Source organism: Indicator indicator, chromosome 8 (genome assembly GCF_027791375.1).
Source record: "Indicator indicator isolate 239-I01 chromosome 8, UM_Iind_1.1, whole genome shotgun sequence".
NCBI lineage: Eukaryota > Metazoa > Chordata > Aves > Piciformes > Indicatoridae > Indicator > Indicator indicator.
The window spans coordinates 35,683,377-35,710,149 of record NC_072017.1 but is presented as its reverse complement, the minus strand read 5'-3'; the positions used below and the strand labels follow the sequence as shown (position 1 = coordinate 35,710,149).

At 41.0% G+C, this 26,773-nt stretch overlaps 2 protein-coding genes across 2 annotated transcripts in view; one reads left to right on the top strand and one right to left on the bottom strand.

The window, feature by feature from the left end:
* Positions 1-898: 898 nt before the first annotated feature.
* INTS12 (integrator complex subunit 12) lies at positions 899-15,454 on the top strand. Its single transcript, XM_054383172.1, has 6 exons — positions 899-1,054; positions 3,063-3,212; positions 3,752-3,939; positions 6,294-6,453; positions 7,606-7,758; positions 14,873-15,454. The coding sequence occupies exons 1-6, from the start codon at positions 899-901 to the stop codon at positions 15,452-15,454; spliced, it is 1,389 nt and encodes a 462-aa protein (XP_054239147.1).
* Positions 15,455-21,892: 6,438 nt separating this feature from the next.
* ARHGEF38 (Rho guanine nucleotide exchange factor 38) overlaps positions 21,893-26,773 on the bottom strand; it is a 37,339-nt gene continuing 32,458 nt past the window's right edge. Inside the window, exons 10-14 of the mRNA XM_054383216.1 lie at positions 26,213-26,533; positions 24,480-24,620; positions 23,229-23,427; positions 22,814-23,073; positions 21,893-22,078 (exon numbers count right to left, since the gene is read on the bottom strand). Coding sequence (XP_054239191.1) covers positions 21,893-22,078; positions 22,814-23,073; positions 23,229-23,427; positions 24,480-24,620; positions 26,213-26,533 — 1,107 coding nt within the window. The remainder of the gene's footprint in view (positions 22,079-22,813; positions 23,074-23,228; positions 23,428-24,479; positions 24,621-26,212; positions 26,534-26,773) is intronic.

Here is a 26,773-nt window from a genome sequence, read left to right as displayed (position 1 = left end):
GATCAAGTTATAGAGCTATCTGTCTTTGCAGGGAAAATTTTTGATGTAAATACTGTTAGAGCTTTTGTTAAAGAAATCAACAGAAGCCTCCAGAATGTAGGAATGTATTGCTATTAAGTAAACATAATTTTTTAATTTTTTATTCATTCTAATTTTTTCCTCACTTTATTCCATTTACATTGAATCTATGCACCTTGGAACTCTGGCTAGTCATTGCTTGACGCAAAAACCAAGGCTGTGACCAGGGGACTTGGATAAACCACAGTCTGAGTTATAAATTTTCTTACTGTCTCAGCTAATTTTAAAAATGGACAATAAATTTTATATATATATATATGTATGAAATAATGTTATTTGTTTATATCTCTTACATTGCATGTTGTGATAAGCTGTTCTTTTCAGAAGTTTCAAAAATTAATTTTTCTACAAGTAAGATTTTTTTTGTTGTTGTTGCTATTCTTAAATGAGCAATTAAACAGAAATTGCTGTGTGTGCAAATGATGTTAAGGACAAGGGCTGTGATTGCTTTCCTTGAAGTTTACAGTTACTTAGATTTTCAATGTATGGAATGTCAAGAATATGGAACATTTGTTTCATTCATGTATGATGAGTAGTTTCTGAATATCAGTTTGTGAAAGAACAAATTTTATACCATTTCAGGTGTTAAGCCAAATTTAAGTTCTGTAGCTCCAGGTTTCACAATCAGCCATCTTCTAATGGTGATAATGAATTCGTGTATCATCATTGCTGGGATTTAATACAATTTAATACAATTTCCTTTTACACAGAAGAATATTCTGTGCAGTAATTAGCCACATGCTCTTTGACGTATGCTCAATACCAATAAAGTTGTCATCAGTATTTTTTTTCCTTCTCCCCTTCCTCCAAAGAGTACACTATGGCTGCTACAGTGAATTTGGAACTTGACCCCATTTTTCTGAAAGCCTTGGGCTTCTTGCATTCGAAGAGTAAGGACTCAGCTGAAAAACTGAAAGCACTTCTGGATGAGTCTTTGGCCAGAGGAACTGACTCGAGCTACCGTCCATCTCAGAAGGTATTGATATTAGAGAGCATCAGTCCTTGATATGCCTTTTTGAAGCTCCTGCTATTCCTACTTTGTCTTTTATAGCTGAAAAGTAAAAAAGAGAATCAGAAATTGAGGGAAAAGTAATTAATAGAATGATCATATTCAATATTGCCCTTTTATGCAACATAATCTGTACAACAATTGAAGTTAGTGGGGTAAAAAAAAAAAAAAAATCTCTTTACCTTGTTGGTATACCAAGACCTGTAAAAGAGATACTCAACACTGTATTGCAAGTGTTTGGCTTTGTAATGGTACTTCCTGTATTCACTTTTACACTGGTTTTGGCATTTTTGTTTGTAAGGTGTCATACATGCTGTCTAAGGTGAGCCCAACATTATGTATTTCTCTAATTAGTCAGGTAAAAGATCTTTGAAACGCAGGTTATTTTTGCCACAGATAAAGTAAATATTGAACAAAAGAAGCTATTTATTGACAAAACTGGATCTCTTTTCTTGCAATTCTGTTGATGAAGTCATATGAGAATGAAAAGCACCAAATGTTTCAGTAGTTTGCAGGTTGAAACCATTGCCACCCAATGGACAACCTGGATTTTTCATCTGCTGAAAATCACTATACAGCTACTAGAGAGATTATTTGAATCTGAGATTAGCATATGGAAATGACTAACTGGGGACATCCTCATATTGCTGCATATTGCCATATGGATAATGAGGTAGTGTTCTCCTCTAGGATACATAGAAGTTGGTCCAGTATGTTCTGTTGATGATCTGTGTGACGGTACATTAGTAATACTGCATTTCTACATGCATATGGTTCTGAGTAACTAAAAGGCACTACTACAGCTGCAGCCTATGTCATGCTTGTACTGTGTGGTCTAACTCCTTTCTATTCAAATGGTTAACTCCCTGAAACATACACTGCAGTTCCCTCTAAGACAAGTCTCAAAAGTCTCAGGTGTACTCTCTGTCAAACCTCAAAGAAGTGTTAGTTTGTGGTTTAAAGAGGAAGCAAGGAGCTGAAGAGTAGTGCAGAGAGGCTTGGGAAGCTGGACAAGTAACAGCTTGATCAGTAGTCAACTGCCCTTGGGTGAGACTGAGGCTTAGGCCAGAGGAAGAAACTTTTTGTTCTCCTCTTTCCGGTGTGTCTCCAGTATCAGCTGGACTGCAAAGCTCAGAAATGGAAAGAAATAGAAGAATTCCTTTCCTTGCATTCTCAGGCTGCAGGATTAATTTGTGGTTGACCATGAAATCCAAGAACAGAGCAAGGAACATAGGATTACCAGAGTCAGGCAGATGAGGAAATCAGTTTCTGAGTGGATGCAATAGAAAATCAGCAAGCTTGTGGGGAGAGGGAGAAGCTCAGGGCTCAGGGTTGTCTGAGTTATACAGCATAGAATGACTCCCTTAGCAAACTGGGATGCATATTGGGGTGATTAATCACTCATTTACAGACTCACTTGCTTATTTTCTGTTGCTGACACGAATAGATCGTTAACAAGAACTATTGATTTCTGTTGATCTAAATGTATTAATTTGCTAGGTGAATATGGACTGAGTTTAAGTCACCATGTTCTTCTCCATGAGAGAATGAATTATTGATGTTTGGTGACCTCAGATGTCAACTTATGTTTTCAGCTTGCATTGAATTTTTTTCTCTTCTGAGAACCATCTGAAAATTTGTCCTCATTATCTCTTTGAATTTTAAAAGCAGAAAAGTTTTCTTGTTTTAATTAATGTTTCAAAGAGGATCTGACTTTGGAAAAGGAGCACCTTTTCCTCGGGTAGGTGAGTGATAAGGGGAGGTGTTGATAATTGACTGCAGTTTGTACACACTAACTTGAAAATGTGAAAATAAATTCTTTTAACAAAAAACGTGTGTGTATATAGATAGATGATCAATGTTGTATGACATGTTATTTGCCTATTAGTTGTATAACTAATTGCAAACTAGGAGGTAACTGAAGTTAGTAAATCAAGTGGGGATTGTCTTAAATTTTTGTTTCTTTTTTTTTTAGGAAGTAGAGCAACCAAAAGTATCTGTTACCAAACCAATTTCCAGTAAGCAAGAGCCTAAAGCTTCCTCAAGTTTGCCTTCTGGCAACAACAATGGCAAGCCCACTGCATCAGAAAAGGTGAAAAAGGAAACAGAAAAGAGGTCTGATAAAGTAAGTCTTTTTTGTTCTCTAATGAAATAACTGGGTTAAAAAATTTGATGATGTTCTTGGGTCTAGCCTCTGTAAGTCAACTCATCAGATGGTGCATAGCCTGTGAGCTGCGTTATCCGATCCTGTTGCCATTTAAGCAATCCAAGAAAAATCTTGTTGTAATTATTCTGTGACTGTTTTCCCTGCTCATTGCAGGGGAGTTGGACTAGATGACCTTTAAAGGTTACTTTCAGCCCAACCCATTATTTGAGTGTTTTAAATATCCTCATAGTAAGAAGTTACTCAAATGTGATAAGCTGAAATGTGTGATTTCCAAAGCTTTTTCAAGGATTTTGAGATGAAGCACAAAAAGTGGACTTGAACTTCTAGTTCATAAATATTTCAAAGAAAATCTGTATCTAAGGAAAAAATGTTGTGTGTATGCAAAGTGCACCTTCTAATGCTGCTAACCTAATTGTTCCAGCCATTTTCTCATTTTAATAATATCCATTAGCTTTCTGCATTTTCACATTCTCTGTGTCTGTGTGTGTGTGTAATAGATGAAAGGGGATACTGCTGAAGGAGCTGATACAACAAAGAAGCCCAGAGTAGAGAAGCAAGAGGCTCGATCCTCTCCTATTACAGTTCAGACAAGCAAGGATCTATCCATGCCTGATTTATCCAGCTTTGAGGAAACCAGTGCTGATGACTTTGCTATGGAAATGGGATTAGCCTGCGTTGTTTGCAGGTAAGTCAACATTGCTTTGTTGCAATTGTGTGGTCACCTTTCTTTTTGTGTCTTTTATTGAGTTAATGCTTCCCATAGTTTTTATTCTGGAAATCACTTAAGCACATACCCCAGGTTAATAATACATTTAAGCATCCTTCATGCATATGAATAGTTTCTTGAAAATGGAACCTGTAATGAGAAAACCAACTTTTCTTCTTCAGGAAAGGGCAGCAGAATAATAATGAAAGTAGATATGTTGCAAAACTTAAGACAAATACTGGTTTTTAATTGTCAGAAAACAAGTTAAAATATTAATGGCTAATGTTAAGTATTTCTTTAAAAATCAATTCTCTTCTGAAAACATTTTTAAGTGGCATTATCATGACTTCTGCATGTGTTGCTCTTCATAATCATTTGACATTGGGGTAGCTATCTTGAGCCAAAACAATAATATGCCAGTATATATAAAGTGTCAAAGCACTGGCTACTCTGTAAAGTAACTCAAATATGAATAGTGTTTACAAAATTACATCTTCTAATACCTCAAATCAATTATTCAGTCAATTGTGAATGAAAACTTTATATCCACTTGCAGAGTAGAAGGGATTTATAGCCAAAGGGTTTATGTTCTTACTGAAACTAATAAGAACCCAGCTGTGGATTCACAAACTGAGTATTAACTATTCCTCTTTTATAGATGCAAAACCTAAACCAGAGAGGTTAAATGTTTCTCTTAAGATTTGCCAAGTGTCAAATGTGTTTTGTAGTGATTAGGAATATTGAGCATTGATGCCTGTGGTGTTTTTTTCGTTGTTCCTTTTTAGTAAATTACGCATAAATAGAGTATTAAAATAACTTCATCCTCTCCAGTAGCTGCAGGTCGTACAAAACCAAGACTCGCCAGTTACATGTCTTTCAGTTATGGAGAAGAAACACTACATGCAGTTTACAGATGATAATGATGCAGTTTACAGATGATAATGAACTCTTTCTCTCAAAACAAAAAAAAATTAAAAACCTAGTTTTGAAAGAACAACCTGGTTTGTTTTTTTTTTTTTTGAGTACTTTGAAATTTGTTTTCTGAAGGCAAAAAATCACCAGGTTTGTTTTTCAGTTATATCATTTTAAAGTAACTGTTTTAACTTGTTTCTAAGCTTGAAGAGTTCATGTTTTTTTAATCAGTCTGGGATTGTTCTTTGTAATTTTGAAATAGGGTGAATCCTCTCCTTTGAGACATGGAATTGAGACATCACTGCATTGTTCTGACCCAGTTTATTTAGGAATAACAAACAAACAAAGCAGCTTTTTAAAAATCTTGCATCTGAAATAATGGGCCCTGGAATTTTAGAAAGATTTCTCCCTCTAATTTTAAATATCCAATTTAAAAGAAAAATATTCTTAGAAAATGTTCTGGTATCTTTATGGACAATACCTTCAGACCTCATTTTCCTGTTACATAAAGAAATACTACCTTTCCCCATCCATCTACAAATAGAGTTTCCATGGTTACATGGGTACCTGCTTCCTGGGGATATGAGCAAAAGCAGCTTAGCAATTAAATAGCCTGATTTGTCATCTGAAAGAAGAAATCATTAGGAAAATGGTATTTGGATAATTCAGACATCCTCCCAGTCATGTGTATATCACTAATTTGTCATTTATACAGTATGATTACTTTCACCAGAGGCCCACACATTAAGTCCTCATCACCAGCTTACATGTTTGCTTCAAGGCAGGACTGCACAGTTAATCCTTCCTATTCCATCTTTCAATGATTCTGGTATTATCTCAAATTCCAAGTGTCTGTTTGTGTAGTAGGGACCAAAACGACAGCTAGTAAAACATCTCTGAAGTAGTATGCAGCTTGGATGATGATGCTTTTAAATCTTGTAGCAGGAATCACTCTTTTGTCATTCAGAAGTTATTTGTTCTTGAACTGTATTGCTCTGCAGTTTACAGCAAAATTATCCAAATGTAGCCTAGGTATGCTAACATAATGGTGAAGTCCTAATTGATGCACACGGAGGTACCCATAACATGAAATGCCCAGGTGAAGCAAATCAGGTAACACTTGCTTTTCTAATATTAAAGTCAAAGAGGGAAATCAAGTGTCATATACACATGCTTAATAGCATAGAAGTTGTTGGGTTTTTTTTAAATAAATTGCCTTGAGAGAAAAAAATATGAACTCTCTGTTGGGGAGAGCATATACAGAAAGAAAAGGAATGGATTTCATGTGCTACAGGTAGGAAATATATGTGAAAGCGAAAAATATTTCTAGTTTTTATCTCAAGTCTTGCAAAATTTGCAACAATTGGATAATCCTTTCAATGCCTTCTCCCATAATCTGTTCTTAACGATTTGCTCTGCAGGCAAATGACAGTTATTTCTGGGAATCAGCTAGTGGAGTGTCAGGAGTGCCATAATCTCTACCACCAGGATTGCCATAAACCTCAGGTGACAGACAAGGAAGTGAATGATCCTCGGCTTGTGTGGTATTGTGCCCGCTGTACCAGGCAGATGAAGAGAATGGTAGGAGTCGGGTTTTTTGTCTTGTATGAGCACTGTTTGAATACAGCAGGCTATTGCTAATGCATGAGAGTATTTTGTGGGTTGCAGAAATCTCTGGAAGCATGTTGGAGAACTATTTTTCTCTGCTGTGCTTCCCTTGCTGCTGCATTCATTTATTGTTTTTTTCTAATGCAGCATGTCAAATAATATTCTAAAATGTGCTTCTTAAACAAAGCTTTTCAAAAAGCAGAAGCTGAGTGAAGAGGAGTTAAATAGGATTATATTCCTTCCTGGTAAGCATCAGTCACTTTTTTGTTTCAGGTGATACCCAGTTTTTCATACCAATAGCCCTACAGTTTTAGTTTTCTTCTCATGAATGGAGATTGGACATGAATGGAAAACTCCTGTAATAAGACAAGACTGCAAATTTCAGTTCAGATCTTAAGTGCCAAGTGTTCTCAGGCTTGACAATAAGCAGAGGGTAGCACATTCCAGGAAAAAAAAGATCTCTTTATTTTGATCAATCTGCACGTTAATTTCTTGACTAAACAGACTAATCATTCCTGATCCCACTCATCTTATTAAGAGAAACAAACATCAGAATAAGCAAGCATCTCAGGGTGCATTAAACATTAACCATTACTATTCAGAACTCTAGTTCAAAGCCTTTTATACAGCAGAAAATGTGTGATGTTTTTGAACTGTTCTGTACCTTAGCATGTTGTTATCTGTTGAAATGGCTCTGCTAAGATACAAGAAAAGAAGGCAATGTAAGATCCTGTAGCACAAATTCTACCATTTTACCTGCCACTTCCTAGCAGACTCTTGCAGCCTGCAGCCCAGTACTGCTAGATTGTGTCCCTGTCTACCTCAAGTTCACCTCTCCTTGCCATATTTCTGATGAGGCCTGGTGCCTTCCTGTTCCCCAAGTGGCAACACTTCTGCTCTTTCCAAGCTGACATAGCAAATCCTATTCAGCATGTGTTTTGGCTGGACCTTCTCCCCAGTACCATACTCAGCACTATCTCCACATCCCCCATAGGCAGCATTCCGCTTGGAATGATAAAGGCTACATTTGCAAACTGTTTGCTCAGGCTTTTTTTAATGGTCAGAATGATCAATGATATGTGACTCATAACTAATTTTGGGTTTTTTTCCCTTCCACATCTACAGGCTCAGAAAACACAAAAACCACCTCAAAAAACAGCTCCTGCAGTGGTTTCAGTTGTACCAGCTGTGAAGGATCCATTGGTCAAGAAGCCAGAAATTAAGTTAAAACCTGAGACCCCACCAACTTTTCTAGCATTCAAGAGAACAGAAGTCAAGGTAATGCAGCTCAAGGTTTTTCCAGAGGAAGAGTTTACATTTTCCTTCATAGATTTCCATTTTTCATTTAGAGCAATCTTCTCCCAAAAGAGCCACAAATGGAATAGGCTCCTCTGCTATGTATACTGAGGGCTGCCACAGCTTAGTGGTTTTTGCAGTAACCACTAAAAGGTTAGCAGAGGGGTTGGGGGAATTGATTCCACTGTAAGTCCTTAAACCATCCAATTCTTGACCATTGTTTTTATGTTGCAAGGGAGAGAACAGAATGTACTTTACAGATGTTTTTCAGTTATATTCTGAAATTCTCATAAATGTCCACTTGCAGGCTGTAAAGCCAGTTGCATCGTGGGCAGCATCAAAAGAAGCATGGCCAGCGGGTCAAGGGAGGTGGTCTTTCTCTGCTCTCATGAGACCCCCACCTGAAACTCTGTTCAGCTCAGGGGCCCTCAATATAAGAAGGACATGGACCTTCTTGAACAGGTCCACAGGAGAACCATGAAGATGATCAGGGGGCTGGAGCACCTGTCTTATAGAGACAGACTGAGAGAGATGGGATTATTTTGCCTGCAGAAGAGAAGGCTCCAGGAAGACCTTACAGTGACCTATAAGGAAAGACCTATAGGAAAGATGGGAGGGAGGGACTGTGTCAGGGAGTAGAGTGACAGGGTGTGGGGTAACAGTTTTAAACTGAAAGAGAGTAGATTTAGATTAGTTATTATTAAGAAATTCTTTACTGTGACAGTGATGGCACGCTGGAACAGGTTGCCCAGAGAAGTTGTGGATGCCCTCACTCTGGAAGGCATCAGGCCAAGTTGGATGGGGCTTTGAGCAACCTGATCTAGTGGAAGGTGTCCCTGCCCATGACAAGGGGATTGGAATTAGATAGTTACCATTCTGTAATTCTAGGAATTGTATAAAAGATAGGACTTGTGCACTGTGGTTAGGTAACATGCATATTTTGATAGAAGGCTTTTCCTTGTGGTGATAGTGGACTTGGCTGTGCTGGGTTAATAGTTGCACTCCATGATCTTGAGCATCTTTTGCAGCCTAGACAGTTCTGCGTAGCTCTGATTATATAGTAGGGAAACTTCAGCTGACTTCATGAGATCTAGTTTATGGTGCTGCTGCTTATACACATTGCTTCGTGTTTCTGTTTCTCAAAGGTATTTATAAATATTGCCACAAGTAGGAAGGATGGCCAAGGAATCCGGCCCAGCCAACATGGATTTAGGAAGGGCAGGTCCTGCCTCACCAACCTGATCTCCTTCTATGATCAGGTGACCAGCCTGGTGGACGTAGGAAAGGCTGTGGATGTAGTCTACCTGGACTTCAGCAAGGCCTTTGACACTGTCCCCCACAGCAAACTCCTGGCCAAGCTGTCAGCCCATGGCTTGGACAGCAGCACCCTGTGCTGGGTTAGGAACTGGCTGGAGGGCCGAGCCCAGAGAGTGGTGGTGAATGGTGCCACATCCAGCTGGCAGCCTGTCACTAGTGGTGTCCCCCAGGGATCAGTGCTGGGCCCCATCCTGTTCAATATCTTTATTGATGATCTGGATGAGGGGTGTGCTGGTTTGAGGCCAGCCAGAACATCTCTTGCCCCGAAAGGGACAAAGAATGACACACGCAAACGGATTGGAGAGTGATGGGAAAAGTTAAAATGGAAAAACGAATTGGTGAAGCTACAGAAAACTACAAACTACAAAGCATAGTGGAAAAGAACATCCTAAAGCATACAGAATCCCCTCACAGGATTCCCAAAAGCTTCCCAGTCCTCCCTTCCTCCCACCTGAGGGTCTACCCAACCCCTCAGGGCTCTTCCTTCCCCCCCCTCCTACTGCTAGGCAAGTCTCAGGCTGGCCAGGTCTGAGACTGCCTCCCCCTCCATTCTCCTCCTGGCATTAGGCCTAGACAGGCCTAAGAGGCCTTGAGGATACTCCCCCGGTATACATGCCCTCAGTAGAGCATGAGACTCTTAATCTCAGGGTCGTGGGTTCGTGCCCCACGTTGGGCGCCAAAAATAAAAAGTGTGTCGGTGTGAGCTGAAATTCCCCCCCCACCGACAATAACCAGGCTAGCTCAGTCTGGAAGCAAATGAAAAGCTGTATATACAAGCAAGCAAATGAAATGCAATGAATATGTACAAATATACAAAATTCACAACATTCACAAATATATACAATCAACAGAAAAGCACAACCGATCTCCCTTTGCTTCCCCCCAAGGGGACCCTCCCAAAGGGGGCCTCCCTCTCCCAGGAGCTTCCCCCCCAGACCCCCCTGGACAGAGAAGCAGAGTTTAGTTAGAGCAGAAAGTTGTTAACTTAGCTGCCAAGGTCAGTGTGTTATCTTCAGCCAGAAGAGAAGAAGAAACAGCAACCAGACAGCCCAGCAACTGCCCCCACTGCAGAACGCAGAATGTGCAGAGTGCCTACTTTGTTTTGGGTAATAGTTCTTAAACATTTCTATCTATCCAATGGAAGTGTTTAGAACAATCGTTATTTTGCTTTCTTACACCCAATAGTGACTTATTTACATTCTTTCACTTTCTCTGTTCTGAACTTTGCAAGGGAAAATTAAAAAGACAATTTCAAACCATCACAAGGGGATTGAGTCCATCATCAGTAAATTTGCAGATGACACCAAGCTGGGAGCAGGTGTTGATCTGTTAGAAGGTAGAAGGGCTCTGCAGAGGGACCTTGACAGGCTGGACAGATGGGCAGAGTCCAGCAGGATGGCATTCAACAAATCCAAGTGCCAGGTGCTGCACTTTGGCCACAACAACCCCATGCAGAGCTACAGGCTGGGGTCAGAGTGGCTGGAGAGCAGCCAGGTGGAAAGGGACCTGGGGGTACTGGTTGACAGCAGCCTGAACATGAGCCAGCAGTGTGCCCAGGTGGCCAAGAGAGCCAATGGCATCCTGGCCTGCATCAGGCATAGTGTGGCCAGCAGGAGCAGGGAGGTCATTGTACCCCTGTACACAGCACTGGTTAGGCCACACCTTGAGTACTGTGTCCAGTTCTGGTCCCCTCAGTTTAGGAAAGATGTTGAATTGCTGGAGCATGTCCAGAGAAGGGCAACGAGGCTGGGGAGAGGCCTTGAGCACAAGCCCTATGAGGAGAGGCTGAGGGAGCTGGGACTGTTTAGCCTGGAGAAGAGGAGGCTCAGGGGAGACCTCATTGCTGTCTACAACTACCTGAAGGGAGGTTGTAGCCAGGAGGGGTTTGGTCTCTTCTCCCAGGCAACCAGCACCAGAACAAGAGGACACAGTCTCAAGCTGTGCCAGAGGAGGTTTAGGCTGGAGGTGAGGAGAAAGTTCTTCCCAGAGAGAGTGGTTGGCCATTGGAATGGGCTGCCCAGGGAGGTGGTGGAGTCACCATCCCTGGAGGTGTTCAAGAGGGGATTGGACGTGGCACTTGGTGCCATGGTTTAGATAGTCATGAGGTTTAGGGTGACAGGTTGGACTCGATGATCTTTAAGGTCTCTTCCAGCCTTCTTGATTCTATGATTCTGTGATTCTATGAAAGGTGGTAAACCAGAAGCAGTATAGTAAATAACATAGTAGGCTAACAAAAGATGACCCTTATCTTGGAAAACACATCTTAAGTCAGAATCAAAGCAATTATCTGCGTGCTCAAAGTTAGGTTTGCCATTGCTCTGCCTGGATGCAAACCATCATGAATAATAATGATGGCTATTGCTCAAGCTGTTACACGTAAGGAATAGCTTTTTTCACCTCAGCAGTTATTTGTGTGCCTAAACAGGTTGTAACAGTGAGGTTCAATTTCATCAATCGTCTGTACTGTTTAGAAACTGCTCAGGTATATTATGGAAAAGGTATTACTTGAATAGAGACTTAATTTCTGTTCTGCCTCTTCCTTTGGGTATAGATCTGGTTTAATGATCTGGTGTGTGTATTAAACCCATCTGCAAACAGGATAGTATAGGATTAAGGTGTGGGAACTACAGCTAATGTATATAGCAGGAAGGGAGAACTTGGTTTGCAGGAGGTTTGTCTCTTGCAGTACTCAAATAGGAAGACTACAGGAAAGCAGAACAGTGACCTTTTTTCTTCTTCTTTTTCTCTTTTTTCTTCTTTTTCTCTTTTTTCTTCTTTTTCTCTTTTTTTTTCTTTTTCTCCCTTTTTCCTTCTTCTCTCTCTCCCTTTTTCCTTCTTCTCTCTCTCCCTTTTTCCTTCTTCTCTCTCTCCCTTTTTCCTTCTTCTCTCTCTCCCTTTTCCTTCTTCTTCTCTCCCTTTTCCTTCTTCTCTCTCTCCCTTTTCCTTCTTCTCTCTCCCTTTTCTTCTCTCTCTCCCTTTTCCTTCTTCTCTCTCTCCCTTTTCCCTTCTTCTTCTCTCCCTTTTCCTTCTTCTCTCTCTCCCTTTTCCTTCTTCTCTCTCCCTTTTCCTTCTTCTCTCTCTCCCTTTTCCTTCTTCTCTCTCTCCCTTTTCCTTCTTCTCTCTCTCCCTTTTCCCTTCTTCTCTCTCTCCTTTTCCCTTCTTCTCTCTCTCCTTTTCCCTTCTTCTCTCTCTCCTTTTCCTTCTTCTCTCTCTCCCTTTTCCCTTCTTCTCTCTCTCCCTTTTCCCTTCTTCTCTCTCTCCCTTTTCCCTTCTTCTCTCTCTCCCTTTTCCCTTCTTCTCTCTCTCCCTTTTTCCTTCTTCTCTCTCTCCCTTTTCCCTTCTTCTCTCTCTCCCTTTTCCCTTCTTCTCTCTCTCCCTTTTCCCTTCTTCTCTCTCTCCCTTTTCCTTCTTCTCTCTCTCCCTTTCCCTTCTTCTCTCTCTCCCTTTTCCTTCTTCTCTCTCTCCCTTTTCCCTTCTTCTCTCTCTCCCTTTTCCTTCTTCTCTCTCTCCCTTTCCCTTCTTCTCTCTCTCCTTTTCCCTTCTTCTCTCTCTCCCTTTTCCCTTCTTCTCTCTCTCCTTTCCCTTCTTCTCTCCTCCCTTTTCCTTCTTCTCTCCTCCCTTTTCCCTTCTTCTCTCCTCCCTTTTCCCTTCTTCTCTCCTCCTTTTCCCTTCTTCTCTCCTCCCTTTTCCCTTCTTCTCTCCTCCCTTTCCCTTCTTCTCTCCTCCCTTTCCCTTCTTCTCTCCCTCCCTTTTCCCTTCTTCTCTCCCTCCCTTTTCCTTCTTCTCTCCCTCCCTTTTCCCTTCTTCTCTCCTCCCTTTTCCTTCTCTCTCCCTCCCTTTTCCCTTCTTCTCTCCTCCTTTTCCTTCTTCTCTCTCCTTTCCCTTCTTCTCTCCTCCCTTTCCTTCTTCTCTCCTCCCTTTCCCTTCTTCTCTCCCTCCTTTTCCCTTCTTCTCTCCCTCCCTTTCCCTTCTTCTCTCCCTCCTTTCCCTTCTTCTCTCCCTCCCTTTCCTTCTTCTCTCCCTCCCTTTCCCTTCTTCTCTCCTCCCTTTCCCTTCTTCTCTCTCCTTTCCCTTCTTCTCTCCCTCCCTTTCCCTTCTTCTCTCTCCTTTCCCTTCTTCTCTCTCCCTTTCCTTCTCTCCCTCCCTTTCCCTTCTTCTCTCCCTCCTTTCCCTTCTTCTCTCCTCCTTTCCCCTTCTTCTCTCCCTCCCTTTCCCCTTCTTCTCTCCTCCCTTTCCCCTTCTTCTCTCCCTCCCTTTCCCTTCTTCTCTCCCTCCCTTTCCCCTTCTTCTCTCCCTCCCTTTCCCTTCTTCTCTCCCTCCCTTTCCCCTTCTTCTCTCCCTCCCTTTCCCCTTCTTCTCTCCCTCCCTTTCCCCTTCTTCTCTCCCTCCCTTTCCCCTTCTTCTCTCCCTCCCTTTCCCTTCTTCTCTCCCTTTCCCTTCTTCTCTCCTCCCTTTCCCTTCTTCTCTCCTCCCTTTCCCCTTCTTCCTCCCTCCTTTCCCTTCTTCTCTCCCTCCCTTTCCCCTTCTTCCTCCCTCCCTTTCCCTTCTTCTCTCCCTCCCTTTCCCCTTCTTCGCTCCCTCCCTTTCCCTTCTTCGCTCCCTCCCTTTCCCCTTCTTCTCTCCCTCCCTTTCCCCTTCTTCCTCCCTCCTTTCCCCTTCTTCTCTCCCTCCCTTTCCCCTTCTTCGCTCCCTCCCTTTCCCTTCTTCGCTCCCTCCCTTTCCCTTCTTCGCTCCCTCCCTTTCCCTTCTTCGCTCCCTCCCTTTCCCCTTCTTCGCTCCCTCCCTTTCCCCTTCTTCGCTCCCTCCCTTTCCCCTTCTTCGCTCCCTCCCTTTCCCCTTCTTCGCTCCCTCCCTTTCCCTTCTTCGCTCCCTCCCTTTCTCCTTCTTCTCTCCCTCCCTTTCCCCTTCTTCGCTCCCTCCCTTTCCCTTCTTCGCTCCCTCCCTTTCCCTTCTTCGCTCCCTCCCTTTCCCTTCTTCTCTCCCTCCCTTTCCCCTTCTTCTCTCCCTCCCTTTCTCCTTCTTCTCTCCCTCCCTTTCTCCTTCTTCTCTCCCTCCCTTTCTCCTTCTTCTCTCCCTCCCTTTCTCCTTCTTCTCTCCCTCCCTTTCCCTTCTTCTCTCCCTCCCTTTCCCCTTCTTCGCTCCCTCCCTTTCCCTTCTTCGCTCCCTCCCTTTCCCCTTCTTCGCTCCCTCCCTTTCTCCTTCTTCGCTCCCTCCCTTTCTCTTTTTAAATTCATATCTATGAACCAAGAGGTTCATAGCTAACCAAGCTAAGAACCAGGAGGAAGGAAGGAAGGAAGGAAAAAGTTTAGACACTGCTACTTTGACCAAAAGACTGCAATGAAATATTTACTTGTTCAGTGTCTGATGTCTGAGTGTCTGTCCTTGTGTTTAAAAAGTAGCATCAGTTAACTACAGTAAACAAAAGTGGTGCCTTGCCCCCCTTTTATTATGCTTCACAAATTTGAGCTATTTGTAGTTACTTCAATTAACCATCTTTCAGAGTTCACAATGCCATGTGGTAGCCTGCTATCTGTTCAGAAAAAATGGAAGAAAAGGTAATACTGTTTTTCTGTGGCCAGGAAACTAAGAGTTAGCTGTACCTCGTGTCCTTTCTTGTTAACATTTTCTTGTTCATACTTTTAGCTGTAGTGACTAGTGATAAAATACTGTCCACTGGGTGTTGCTGGAGAAAGCCCAGAACCCGGGGTTCAGTCTATTCCTGCTTTGCCGTGTTACACAAACAGATACTACTATAATAAGAATGCTTTATTTATTTTAGACTTCAGCAGCAATTTCGGGGAACTCAGCCAGTACAAGTGTTTCCTCTTCAGCAACCAGTGGCCTTACAGGATGGGCTGCTTTTGCAGCCAAAACCTCTTCTGCCAATCCATCGACTGCCAAACTGGGATCAGCAGCACAGAACGCCAGTGGGAAACCTGCAGCTTCTTCAAATAACCAGAAACCTGTGGGTTTGTCAGGGCTGGCAACTTCCAAAACAGGACTAGGATCTAAAATAGCTTCTGCCAACAACAGCACAAACCCTGTTCAGCTGAAGCCTCCTCCGCCTCTGACTCTGGGGAAGACTACTCTCAGCCGTTCAGTGAGCAGTGACAACGTCAGCAAAGTTGGGCTTCCTAGTCCCAGCAGCGCTGCCCCAAGCACCAGCAGCCAGGTGAGCAGTGGGAATGGCAACAGTGGGACTGCAGGTAGCACTGGGGGCAGCGCAAGCAAAACCACGTCAGATGCTGGTAATCAGTCAGCCTCCTTAAAAGGTCCAACTTCTCAGGAATCTCAGCTCAATGCCATGAAAAGGTTACAAATGGTCAAGAAGAAGGCTGCTCAAAAGAAGCTCAAGAAGTAGTATGGCTGCTTGCTAATTTTATTGGTTGTGTTCTGTGATACAGCAGCATTGGTGTTTTTCTTAAAGACAGTCCTCCAGTTACTGGACTAAAGCAGCCATTAAATCAGGGCAGCCCAAAACCTGTGTTACAGAGGAGGTCAACTTCTAATAATCTTAGCATTCCTTCAGACTTTGGAAATCTATCGATTGAATATGTTGGAAGAATTCACTATTACATGCTCCTGAATTTTAGCTCAAAGGACCGAAACTTGAAATTATAGAAGTTGGGTGTTTTGGAGTATATAAAACCCAACAGATTTATGTGGACACTTATAAATGGGAGTTACTGAAACTGTTGTTCTTAAATGTTATTAATAAAAATATTATGAATCTGGGAAATCATTGATGCTTTTCTTTTACCCCATTTTCCAATACTTAAAATGCTTTGGCTGTTTGGAGTTGTCTATATTGTGCAGAGGTAACAATTGTTTTCCTGTATTTATACAGTTCCTTAGGGAAAAAAAATATAAAAAAAATAGAAAAAATAACAGTTAAACAACACACTCTATTTGAAGTAAGAATTTTAGGTGGCCTATTTTGGTTTTAAGCAGTGAGAATGGATCATTTTGTTGTTGTAATTCTCTGAAGGAGAACGAAAAAGCATTGGCAGAAGATAAATTGCCCCTGGGGAACACTTTTAGATACAGGCCTCCAGTTAAGCTCTGCACCCCTGATCGCAACCTTCTGATCTCTGTTGTTCAGCCAGTTCTCAATCTACCTCATTGTCCACTCATCTAACTCACAGTTCCTTAAGCTTACCTTTTGAGAAGCGTGTGGAGAGACCGTCAAAAGCCTTGCTGAAGTTGAGTTAGACAGCACCCACTGCTCTCATCTGCACAGCCAGTCCTGCTGTTACAGAAGTCTATCGGATTAGTCGAGTGTGATTTCCTCTTTGTGAATCCATGCTAATTCATGCTGATGGTAAGATTGGCTGTCCTGTAATTTCCTGGGTCCTTGCCCTTTTTCAAGACTGGAGTGACACTGGCTTTCCTCCAGCTCTCAGGCACCTCTCCTGTTCTCTGTGACCTTTCAGAGATGAAGAGTGGCTTAGCAATAACATCAGCCAGCTCCCTCAGCACTTGTGGGTGCATCCCATCGGGGCCTGTGGATTTCTGGATGTCCAACTTGCCTATGACAACCAATCCTGCTTGACCAAGGGAGTCTTTCTTTCTCCAGGCCTTCTCTGAACTCTGGGGACGGGATTTTTGAGGACTGGTTTTAGCAGTGAAGACTGAAGCAAAGAAGGAATTCATTAACTTCCCCTTCTCTGTATTCTCCACTACCAGGGCATCCACCTCATTCAGCAGCAAGATGATGTTTTCCCTAGTCTTCCTTTTGCTACTGATGTACTTGAAGAACCCATTGCTGTGTTTGAAATCCTTTGCCAGGTGTCCTTGACCTTCTGTCTAAAGTGTTGACTCTAGTAAAACCTATTTCTGCAGGAAGGTTCAAGGTGCTAGCTGCCTCTGTCTTGCCTCTGAGTATACATCTAGTTTTGCTTTCAAGAGTTCAAGTACCACGTCTGGGGGTGAACAAAGGCAAGAAAAATTGACCTTTGTTTATAAATTGTGATAGTTTATAAATAATGCCACTTAAAGTACCTCTGAGACCTTATTCAAGTGTATCCTGATGTTTTTACATCCATAACTGGCATTGGCTGACTGTACGTTATTTCCTATTTGTTTAGATTAAGTGATGCAGTGCCAGTTGTTAGGCACATCTGTCTCTTTCCTTCAATAAGGCCAAGTCTAGCTGCATTTGCTGACATCACTGTGTTTGCAATATCTGAAATATAGCTACAATTTGTATTGTCACAACTATTCCACTGTAACTTTCCCAGCTTCCTAAATGAATTATAAAGTCTCCTTCTGTTGGTATAAAACTGTCAGTTAGGATTGTGATTCTTCCAAGTGTTATTTCAGGAAGGATTTATAGCATAGACCTGGTCTTTTAAATCAAGTGTTTAGCATGAATATGTAAGAGAGGCAGTGCTTTTCTGCTTTGAAGTTATGGTCAGGATGGAATTAACAATTGTGTTTTCAGGAGGGGAGTCTGTTCTACAGGATTGTTTGACTGGATTTGCATGTCAGGTTGGGGAATCTAGTGTGGGGCAGGAAGGAGGAAGGCCCTTGAATTTTGAGAAACATACCTCATATTTAGACAAAAATAACTGGAAAATAGTAGTGCTATGATTTTTTTTCCTATCCCCAAGCCAAATTGCTCTGCAACTTGCTATAAAAATAGCTACTTGACTTCCCTTATCCATTTCATAAACTGGTATGGGAACATTTTGCTTCCACTTAAATGTGATGTTATGTCAGAGATTCCCAACTTCTGATACCCTTAGTGAAGTGGAATTATAGGTTACTATGGTTCCAGGAGTGTTCTTTCTGGCCAGACTAGGGGACACTGATGATATCTGGGTCTTGAGAGGAAAGATCTGACACAGAGTTCTTTACTTTGTTTTAGTAACACAAGCTTTTATCTGTAACAACTCATGACAGACCTCTGACTGGACACAATAGTAATAATGCTCATGACCTCAGGAGCAACTAGAAAAGAACAGAAGTAAGATGACATTTGGTAACTTGGAAGTGTCATTTGAAAATTTTTCAGTATTTTTATAGCATGTGGTGAGTTCTGATATATTGATAGATAAAGTGGGATTCATACTGGGAATGCAGCGTGTTATCTGAAGCAACTGTTTGCTCTACTAATTCTGCAGTGATGCTTTCATTCACAGCAGAAGGTAGAGCTTGGATAGCCTATAAAGCTCTTTGCTTCATGAAAAAGTTGTTTGAAAGAAAAACATATTTGCAAAAGTAGATTTTTATTATTACAATAATTTAAAAGAATAATTTTTTTACAATTTCTGAACAAACAATATTGTAAGGAATTATCAGTAATCTACAGGCACAATGATTGTCATGGTTGTTTCCTATTGCAGGTGTTAGGTCTGCTTCATGTATCTGCATTTTTGTAAGCTATTTTAAAATGACAGCAAAAAGTACACTGTAGTGTTTGAAGGAGGCAATTACTCAGAGAAGCTTTCTAAGATGAAAAATAAAAAGGACTAATTCTTCAATCTGTTGACACTTGAAAGGTGAGTCTTTAAAGTGCACAAGCACAGGCAAGATAAGGAAGCATACTATCTGGCACAAGCCAGAGGTCAGAGCCAGAGACTTCATGTGCTCTGTGGCTTGGACATTTTTCTAGGTTCCAGGTTATCAATGGCAACCTTTAAAAATATTCCCTGAATGGAGAAACGCTTCAGTTTGAGTGGACCAAGTCTTGTAAATATTTGTACTGCTGTCACAAGGGTTCAGGTAAGTAAAATGCACATTAGAATAAATGCAAGATCAGTCCACTAAACTGCAGCTTGTCCCAGCTTCAATCAAAAGTAATTAGTTTTTTAATTAATCAGAATAAAAAAAATCTTAGAATACTGTAACTTTCTCTACATTAAAAAAAAAGCTGCAAAAATATTCTTAGGAATTTCTGGAGCCCTAACGTAGCTCAGTTTCAAGTATTTAAAGCACTGCCTTAACCAAGGTGTGTCTGAGCTAGCTTGAGTTGTTGTAAATCTCCTTAATGTAGGAAGACTTTGGATTCAAAAAGACTCTCTTAATTATTTGCTGTTGTAGTTTGTATTAATCTGTTCTAAAGAAAAATACAAGTTTGCACTGTATCTGTATTAGCAGATGCTAACAGCTAAAACTTCTGAGTTTCTGTAATAAGATCAACCAATCCACCTGGGTATACAGCACTTTATTAGGAATAAAGTACTTTTTCTATATCCCAAGTTATGAGCCTATAATAAAGTCATATAAATTATCCCACACTATGAAAGTTATTATGGGTCCTAACCATACACTGGGGTTTTGTATGGCCTCCTAGATGTCTTCAAGTCTTACAGAAGTTCAGTGACACTGAGGTGGCCAGCTCCAGTGTATTTGATCCTTCATTCCTTGTTACTTCAGGATACCTAGTGAATACTTTGGAGAGCAGCATGTGAGTACACTTTGAGACACCTTCACAGAGCCTATTTTTCATGGGAAATGTACCAAACACTCAAAATAGGAGCTCTCCCTACGTCTCAAGCTGAGTTCTCGGAAATTTTTTTTCCTGACACTTGCCCTGCGTTAATTTCACTCTCTGAAATAAAAAACACTTCATCATTGTGCTTACACGACTGCATTAAGTCTGTTAAGTACAATTCAGCCATTTCTAAAACTGTTTCAACTATTGCAAAATACAGATCGTCTACAGATGAAATATTCTAAATTGTAAGAGATGCTGAAAAGCTTCTTGAGTACTTCTTCCCTGTAATCTTAAAATATAAGCACCAAAGCAGTGCAGACTTAGTAAGGGAGAGTCTTCTGAGCTCCTACTCCCTCTCCAAATCTTTTTCTTCATTTAGTTAAAGTAAAAAATCCCATTAAAACATCTGCATCCATTAATAAGATGAATGAGAACTTTTTTTTTTTTGGCTTGCTATGGTAACAGCAAGATTTAAGTGCATGAGGTGATACACAGGCAAAACCTGTTCTCTCTTATTACTGCTCAGTTGGATTTCAGTAGTTCAGAGTTTCATGTACCAGTTTCTGGATGTCTGTCTCAGAGAACTTGAAAAGTTTCTCTGTCACGTGGCTTAATCCAGCACAAATTTCAGGTTCTCATCTCTGATCCACTGCATTCATCTTCAAAGCAAAACTGAGAACTTTCTTTACACTTACAGGAAAATAATATGAATATTTGGGACACAAAAGAAGATAAGAATAGGTTCATTAGTGTAGCAGAAACTATTGTTTGCATCAACTGTCCTAACTTTTGTCATCCTTTCTTTGCTGACAGGTTATTTCCTATTACATCTCAATATGGGTTTTGAATCATTTCATCTTCATACCCCACACTTCAACTGCAGGAAGTAGAAACTTACACAAAGGCTTTAGAACAATTTCTGTATACCCTTGATCAGCAACACACACACACTCTTAATTTTAAGACAATTGTCATTTTTAACTGTCAGTTAGTAATAAGCAATTCTACAGAAAATATCTCACAGTAATTTATCTTCAATTACTCTGTTTACTGTAGGCACAGTCACTTTTTTGTTTCGTTTTGCAGTGCTCAGCCCAAGGAGGTACTCACCACTTGAGGACCTAGTATTCAGTGAACCTAAAGAAGTACTACTTGACATTCAGATCCTTCCTTGGGATTTGTAGTTTTCTGTGCTCATTGAAGTTGCAATGTGAACTTATTAACTTGTTAAAATATCCTCAACTGTTCTGAACATAGTTTGGCAAAATACAGGGCTTTTGACTCTGAATTCTGTAGTGAAGCAGCTCATGGATACATTCGTCACTGTTCAATCTAAGAGCAGACAATTTTAGAATTATTTTTTATCCCCCCCCCCAGAAATTTTGGTGCTTATTCACTAGACATTATATGATCCCTGTATCTAACCTAAGTAATCAGATAGTAAATATTCATTGAAAGGCACTTCTTAAAAAATAACAATTTTAGAAGATAATAAATTTCACAATTCTAGTAACAAAGGTTTTGACTACACAGATCTTGTACTATGAAGCAGTTAGTGTAGAGACATATGTGGAACTTTGAACGTGGGACATTTTCATATTGCTACTGTTTCCTATCATATGAAGTAGTTGTGTAATACTTTTGAAAATCATAACCTTTTTGATTTCACAGTACCTGTTTCTTGTGCCTTGTCTTTCCCTCCCTCCACTTCCATACCTAACTAAACATGCCTTCTTCCCTGGGACCAACCACTGGTACCACTGCCTTTGGTGTGTTTGAAGTTGAAATGTTTCCTAAAACCAAAAAGAACCACTTTTTCTTTTCCCACCCCAGTAATCTCCACTGAGAAAAAAGGTTCATTACAAAAGTGACAGAAGATAAAAATAGATGACCAAAAAGCTCAAGTTTTAAGGTGTGTTTATGTTCATTGAGATAGCACTTTAGCCTGAACTACAGCATCTCTGAAGGCTGAAGTTGTCCTTTTCCAAGGCTAATTCTCTTCATCTTGAATATTATTTGCCAAATATCATGGAAGAAAAACATCGTTTTAGCTGTGATTTGTACTTGTAGGTTGACTAGATGTAGGACACTTTGACAGAAAAGAAAATTATAGGGTAATAGAAAAGCAAGCTCTTCAGGATGTTAATCAGAATCAGTCTTCCTGTTAAATGTTTCCTCTCTTAGGTCTTGACAAGGTGATGGCCTTTGCAGGATAGAGGTTCTCAGTATCATCTGTGTGCTGTACCAGATACCATGGCTTCTGTCAATCACTTCTGAGTTTGCCTGGCTTGCTGCAAACCACAATAGATGATTATTTTGTCTGCTTCAGAGGAACTGGCTCAATGGGCCTTTCTCTTCCTAGGCATATGTCATCTTCCCGAGATAATTAGATGGTACATATCCTTTCTGACCTTTTGCTTCTGCTAGCCACCATTCTTTATTGCCACTCAGGTCAGAAAAACGAAGTATCCTAACCCTCTGGTACTCCTGAAGACTGAGTTCCTGATCGTTTCTTGCTTGAAATGCGTAAACAGCATAGAAGGTCTGAAAGAGGAAAGCCACAAAAACCAAAATCTGAATTTAGAAATGCAGCCACGTCTTACCCTGTTATTGTGTTATTAGTATGAAGTTTGTATATGAAAGTATGTAGTAACTACATGGTCTGCAATCTCTAGACAGACTGCAATGAACAGGGTCCACAATGAAAAGTAAAATTGAAGGATCTGGGGAATTCCAGATGGGGAGGAACAAACCAGGCTCTGATACCTCATTGCCTTACTGGTAAAGTTTCCAGCTCACACCAAGTACCTGTCTCTGTCACATGGAGCAGCTTTGGGTTGGATGGAGAATTTTCCAACAAAGTTTCTTTGGGGAAAGAAGGGAAAATCACCTTTCTTAAAGCTGTATTCAAATGTGGCACACAGATCACTTCTGTGCCTTGCTGATTAGCATTGCCACCGCTTTCTTGTCGACAGTAAGTGGGAAAATCCCCCAAACTGAGCTATTTTGCTGGTTCCTGCTCCACAGGAGAACCCTGAGGTATTGTGTGGCGGGGTGGGCTTTCTGTGAGACGGGACTGAGATTGAGTTTAACTGATTATCTTTTCCTACCTCATAGCTATCTAAGAAAGGCAAAGAACTGAGGATAACGAATTCCTGTGTCATACCGACAGATTAGTGCCACTCTTTTGCAGTCTAAAAGGAAACCATACAAATTATAAGTGGTGTAATTCTAGATTTGAAATAGGAACAAGAGAGGCATAGTGTGTATCATACATACCTGGAGATCATCCATATCCTGAAAAGCATCAGTCCTTGTGCCATTAATTGTGGGATTTTCACAGAAGTCAAGGGATGAGCTGCTGCCAGTCTTCTTGTGCCCTGGACTTCTTGTGCTGCTGTCAGCAGAGGGCCGTGAAGAGACAAAGAGGCTGATGTTATCAAAATCATCATCACCAAAGCTATTTTCTGCTACATCCTTCTGTGCTTTGGCTGGATTGTAAGGCCTCAGGAAGGAGGAATACACATACCCTTTAAGGACTAGATACCAGAATAAAAAGAGAGAAAATACTGTTAAAGCCATTTCAAAACCAACCGTTTTGTGCACCTATGACAGAATCAGATGGGGCCAGAATGAAAATAAATCAATATCCCAACAGGAAGCTGTTATTGGGATGTTTGTGCAGAGAACTTACTTCCTGTGTCAACAAGCCATCTGCTTGTACTTCCAAAGGGGTCCTTTTGCTCCACAACAGCCACCAGTTCGCCTTCATATAAATCAATATCAAATTCCTGTGTGGCATTGCACTTGCGCTTAGCTTGGTATAGCAGCTCTGTGCTGTAGGTAGACAGCAGCTTGGAGCGGTGATCCTCTGTTTGACGGGGGGGTTCAACCTGAAAAGCAAAAACTTCATTCACTGGGAATAATGCTGAAGCCATTTCTAGAGCAGCACAGATGCATAAAGCCCAGTGTATGCTGCACATGGCAGCTGTTCTTACGTTTTTATATGCAGCTCAAGGAGTGAGTTACACAGCTGTATGTAACCAAATCTCCTTTGCATATGCAGCAAGGACCTGTCCAACTGCTATATTAATAGGTGAGCAATAAAGGGCACATTTTAAAGAAATGTAGGAATGTCACAAGTTAAAGATCTCTTACTCTGTCTTCTGTGCTCTAGGAGCCAGGGTTCTATATGTGAACTGTCATTTGCTTAATTGTTTTTTTTGTGGCAATGATCTTTGAATCCTTATGTAATATCTCAAAAACAGCATAATCTAAAACTCAGATGAGGTGTGCTAGGGTCACATAACAACTTTCCTGATAAGACATGAGGTGAAAGAATTAGTGGTACCCAAATGGTCCTCTTTTTGTGTGCCATTACCTCACTAAACGAGGGCAAGGTGCTATTAACTGCTGCAAGTATATTCACTCAGAGTGTGGTTAGAGGGCAGGGCTGCTGCACATCAGTGTGATCTTAACAAAGCACAGAAACAGGAGTACATGTGCCTTACTGATGCTAAAAGGAATCCTACAGCTTCCTCAGCATCTGGTAGATTTTCTGAATCTTCTGTGGGGAATGTGTGTGTGTGCATGTGTGTGTAAACACCAGTACACATAACCACAGCTGAGGATGAGGGGAAAAAACGTTCTGAATTAGAAGGCTAAGACACACTGATAGAATATTTAACAAAAGAAGTAATCAAAGTTTACGTATACAATCTTAGACTTAACATGTGCTTAAAGACTTAAGGGGTTCAAGTTAATAACATGAAAACAGTGAAAAATCTTAAGAAGCCCCTGTTCAATGGAGCAACTTCATTCCAAAAACCTGAATCAGACTCTGAATGAAGAGACTGAGCTCAAACCTCTAGATATAAAAATGGATTTGTTCCAAAAGTGATCAGAAGAGGATGCTTCATACATAATTGGGATGTATGGTACTCACGGGAGAAGGGACAGGTTTCTTTTTTTCCAAGCTCAATTTTCTCTCAATAAAGGTTGCACTGCTGTTCTCTTTTACAAAATTCAGCCTGTGAACCTCTTCCATCAATTGATTCTGCACTTCACAGATGCTTGAGGAAGACAGCTGTACACACAAAGGTGGGTTAGATTTCATGAACAAAACAGTAGGGAGACTCGTGAGAGTAGATTTGGTTTAAAGGGCTGAATGCTAGGAATCGGGAAATCTGAGAAGTTACTGTTATTTTCTGCAAAGCCCAGAGTGTCCTAGGTAGGAGATGAAAAGAAAGGTCTTTGTTTAAAGGAAGCTTCTAATGACTGCTGTTAGATTTAAAAGACACGCTAATTTTAGTTAAATCATTTAAAAATACTCTAAACAGTGATGAAAATGAACAGCCTTGCACTAACGCTACTGAGCCACCTGCTTTCAGATGCAAATGTGCATGTAAGCTGCTATCAAGAGTGGCCAGTGTGCTGTAAGGCTTGGAGTAATTTACAGCTGTGTGTTTGTACAACTGGGTGATGCTACCAGATTAAAAATCACTGGGTAGGCTGAAGCTCTGTCTGTAGCACTGGATAAGTGCTTTTGCTCTGTGCATAGCCCCAAATGTATTTGCTGATGTAAACAGGAAAAAAAGAAAAATAAGGTAATTTTGTAGACAGAGCCTCACAGAAAACAATGCTCAATACAATAGCTTTTAAAACATGAAATGGTCAAATTACAGGGATGCAATTTCTTCCTGTGGGAAAAGCATTCATTTTCCCATTATACAGCACAGCTCCTGACCTTGCTTTCTTCATTTTTTAGCTGGCCCTGACTATAAAGTGCTGTGCCTAAGCCTTGATGGAAAGGAATACTTCAGAACTGCCTCACTACAATGTGTTTCCTATCTAGAGTTTTGGTCCAGTTCAGGTGAGTGAATTGGGATGTGTGGAAGGCATTGTTGCATCTGTGTTTCTCAAGGGGATCAAGCACTCTAGGCAAAAGTACAAAAAACCTGAAACACTAGGATTTTTACACAAAATATTTTCTTAACTTTAATCTTCAAGTAATGATCACAGTGCCCAGAAATAGTAGAGTTGGATGGAGGTGCTGATGCCTTTCTGTGTAGCTCAGGCAACTTTGGTACTTCTGGCTACATCAGCAAAATGATTTGAACTTTCTGTAAGTACCAGCACAGACAAAGCTACTCCTTACTATCTAGAGATGTCTGCAGAAGCTTCTGCAGCATATTTGGGTTTAAAATCAACTTGCTTTTCATATAAATTATTTCATTAGATCTCCTAACCACAGGAGTTATCTGTGCAGTTATCTGTGGCTCTTCAGGCCTAGCAGCCACAGGAGCGCTCACGCATGTTCTTAGAATTTCTCTTCCTGTGTTTTCTGGGCTATTCAGGGTAGATGCTAAGAAACAAAGGCAGAGATGCTAGCAGCTGCTTTGTTTTTGCCTTACTGTAATGTTCTTGCCCCATTACTATCACTGTAGCAGCTGGAACAACTGCATTAGAATAATTCTCAATGAGAAGCCCAGGCCAGACAAAACTTAACCTTTGCTGAGCTTGTAAGGAAAAAGAAAAAGCCAAACCTGACTGTATTTAGCAGAACAAATGAAATCAGTGTAGCTTGTAGGTATGTATCCTACATAACTCTAGCCAAATCACACAGAAAGAAAGAAAAAGAAAGAAAGGCAGAGCTACACCTGTTTCCAATATACTCACTGGAACAGGCACCACCACAGCAGAATTCGATTGAAGTGCTGCAGATACAATCTTCCTGAGGAGGGTCATGAAGCAATGCAGGCAGTTCAACACAATCTTTTTGGCTGCTCTGTTGAAGACCTGAAGTTCTTCCACTAACTGTGCGTTTAGAGCCTCATAGTCTTTCTTTGCCAGGTCCAGCTCTTCACCTGTAGACTTCTGAAGGTAGCTGTTGTAGTCCAACAACTTGTCATAGCGCTTCTGAATGAGCTTCTGTGGGCCTGAAAACAAGGCTTGTAGTGCTGAGAGAGGACTCAAAACAAGCTTGTCCATCTGAGCCATCTGGAAGGGTATAAAACAGACCTGCTTACTACTTTATTCATACAGTCCTTCAGACTCAGTAACAGTTAAGCCTGATGGCAGCTTGTCAAGCAGTCTGTTAGTTACTCTTCACAAGGTGTTGCTGTCAAAGGCAGCTTCAAGCAGGTTCTAGCATGAGTTAGAATCTCCTATGTAACATTGCAAAGGAGAGGCAACAGCTCTGCAGCTTAAAGTGTCTGCTAATGGTAATGGTCCCTTGGA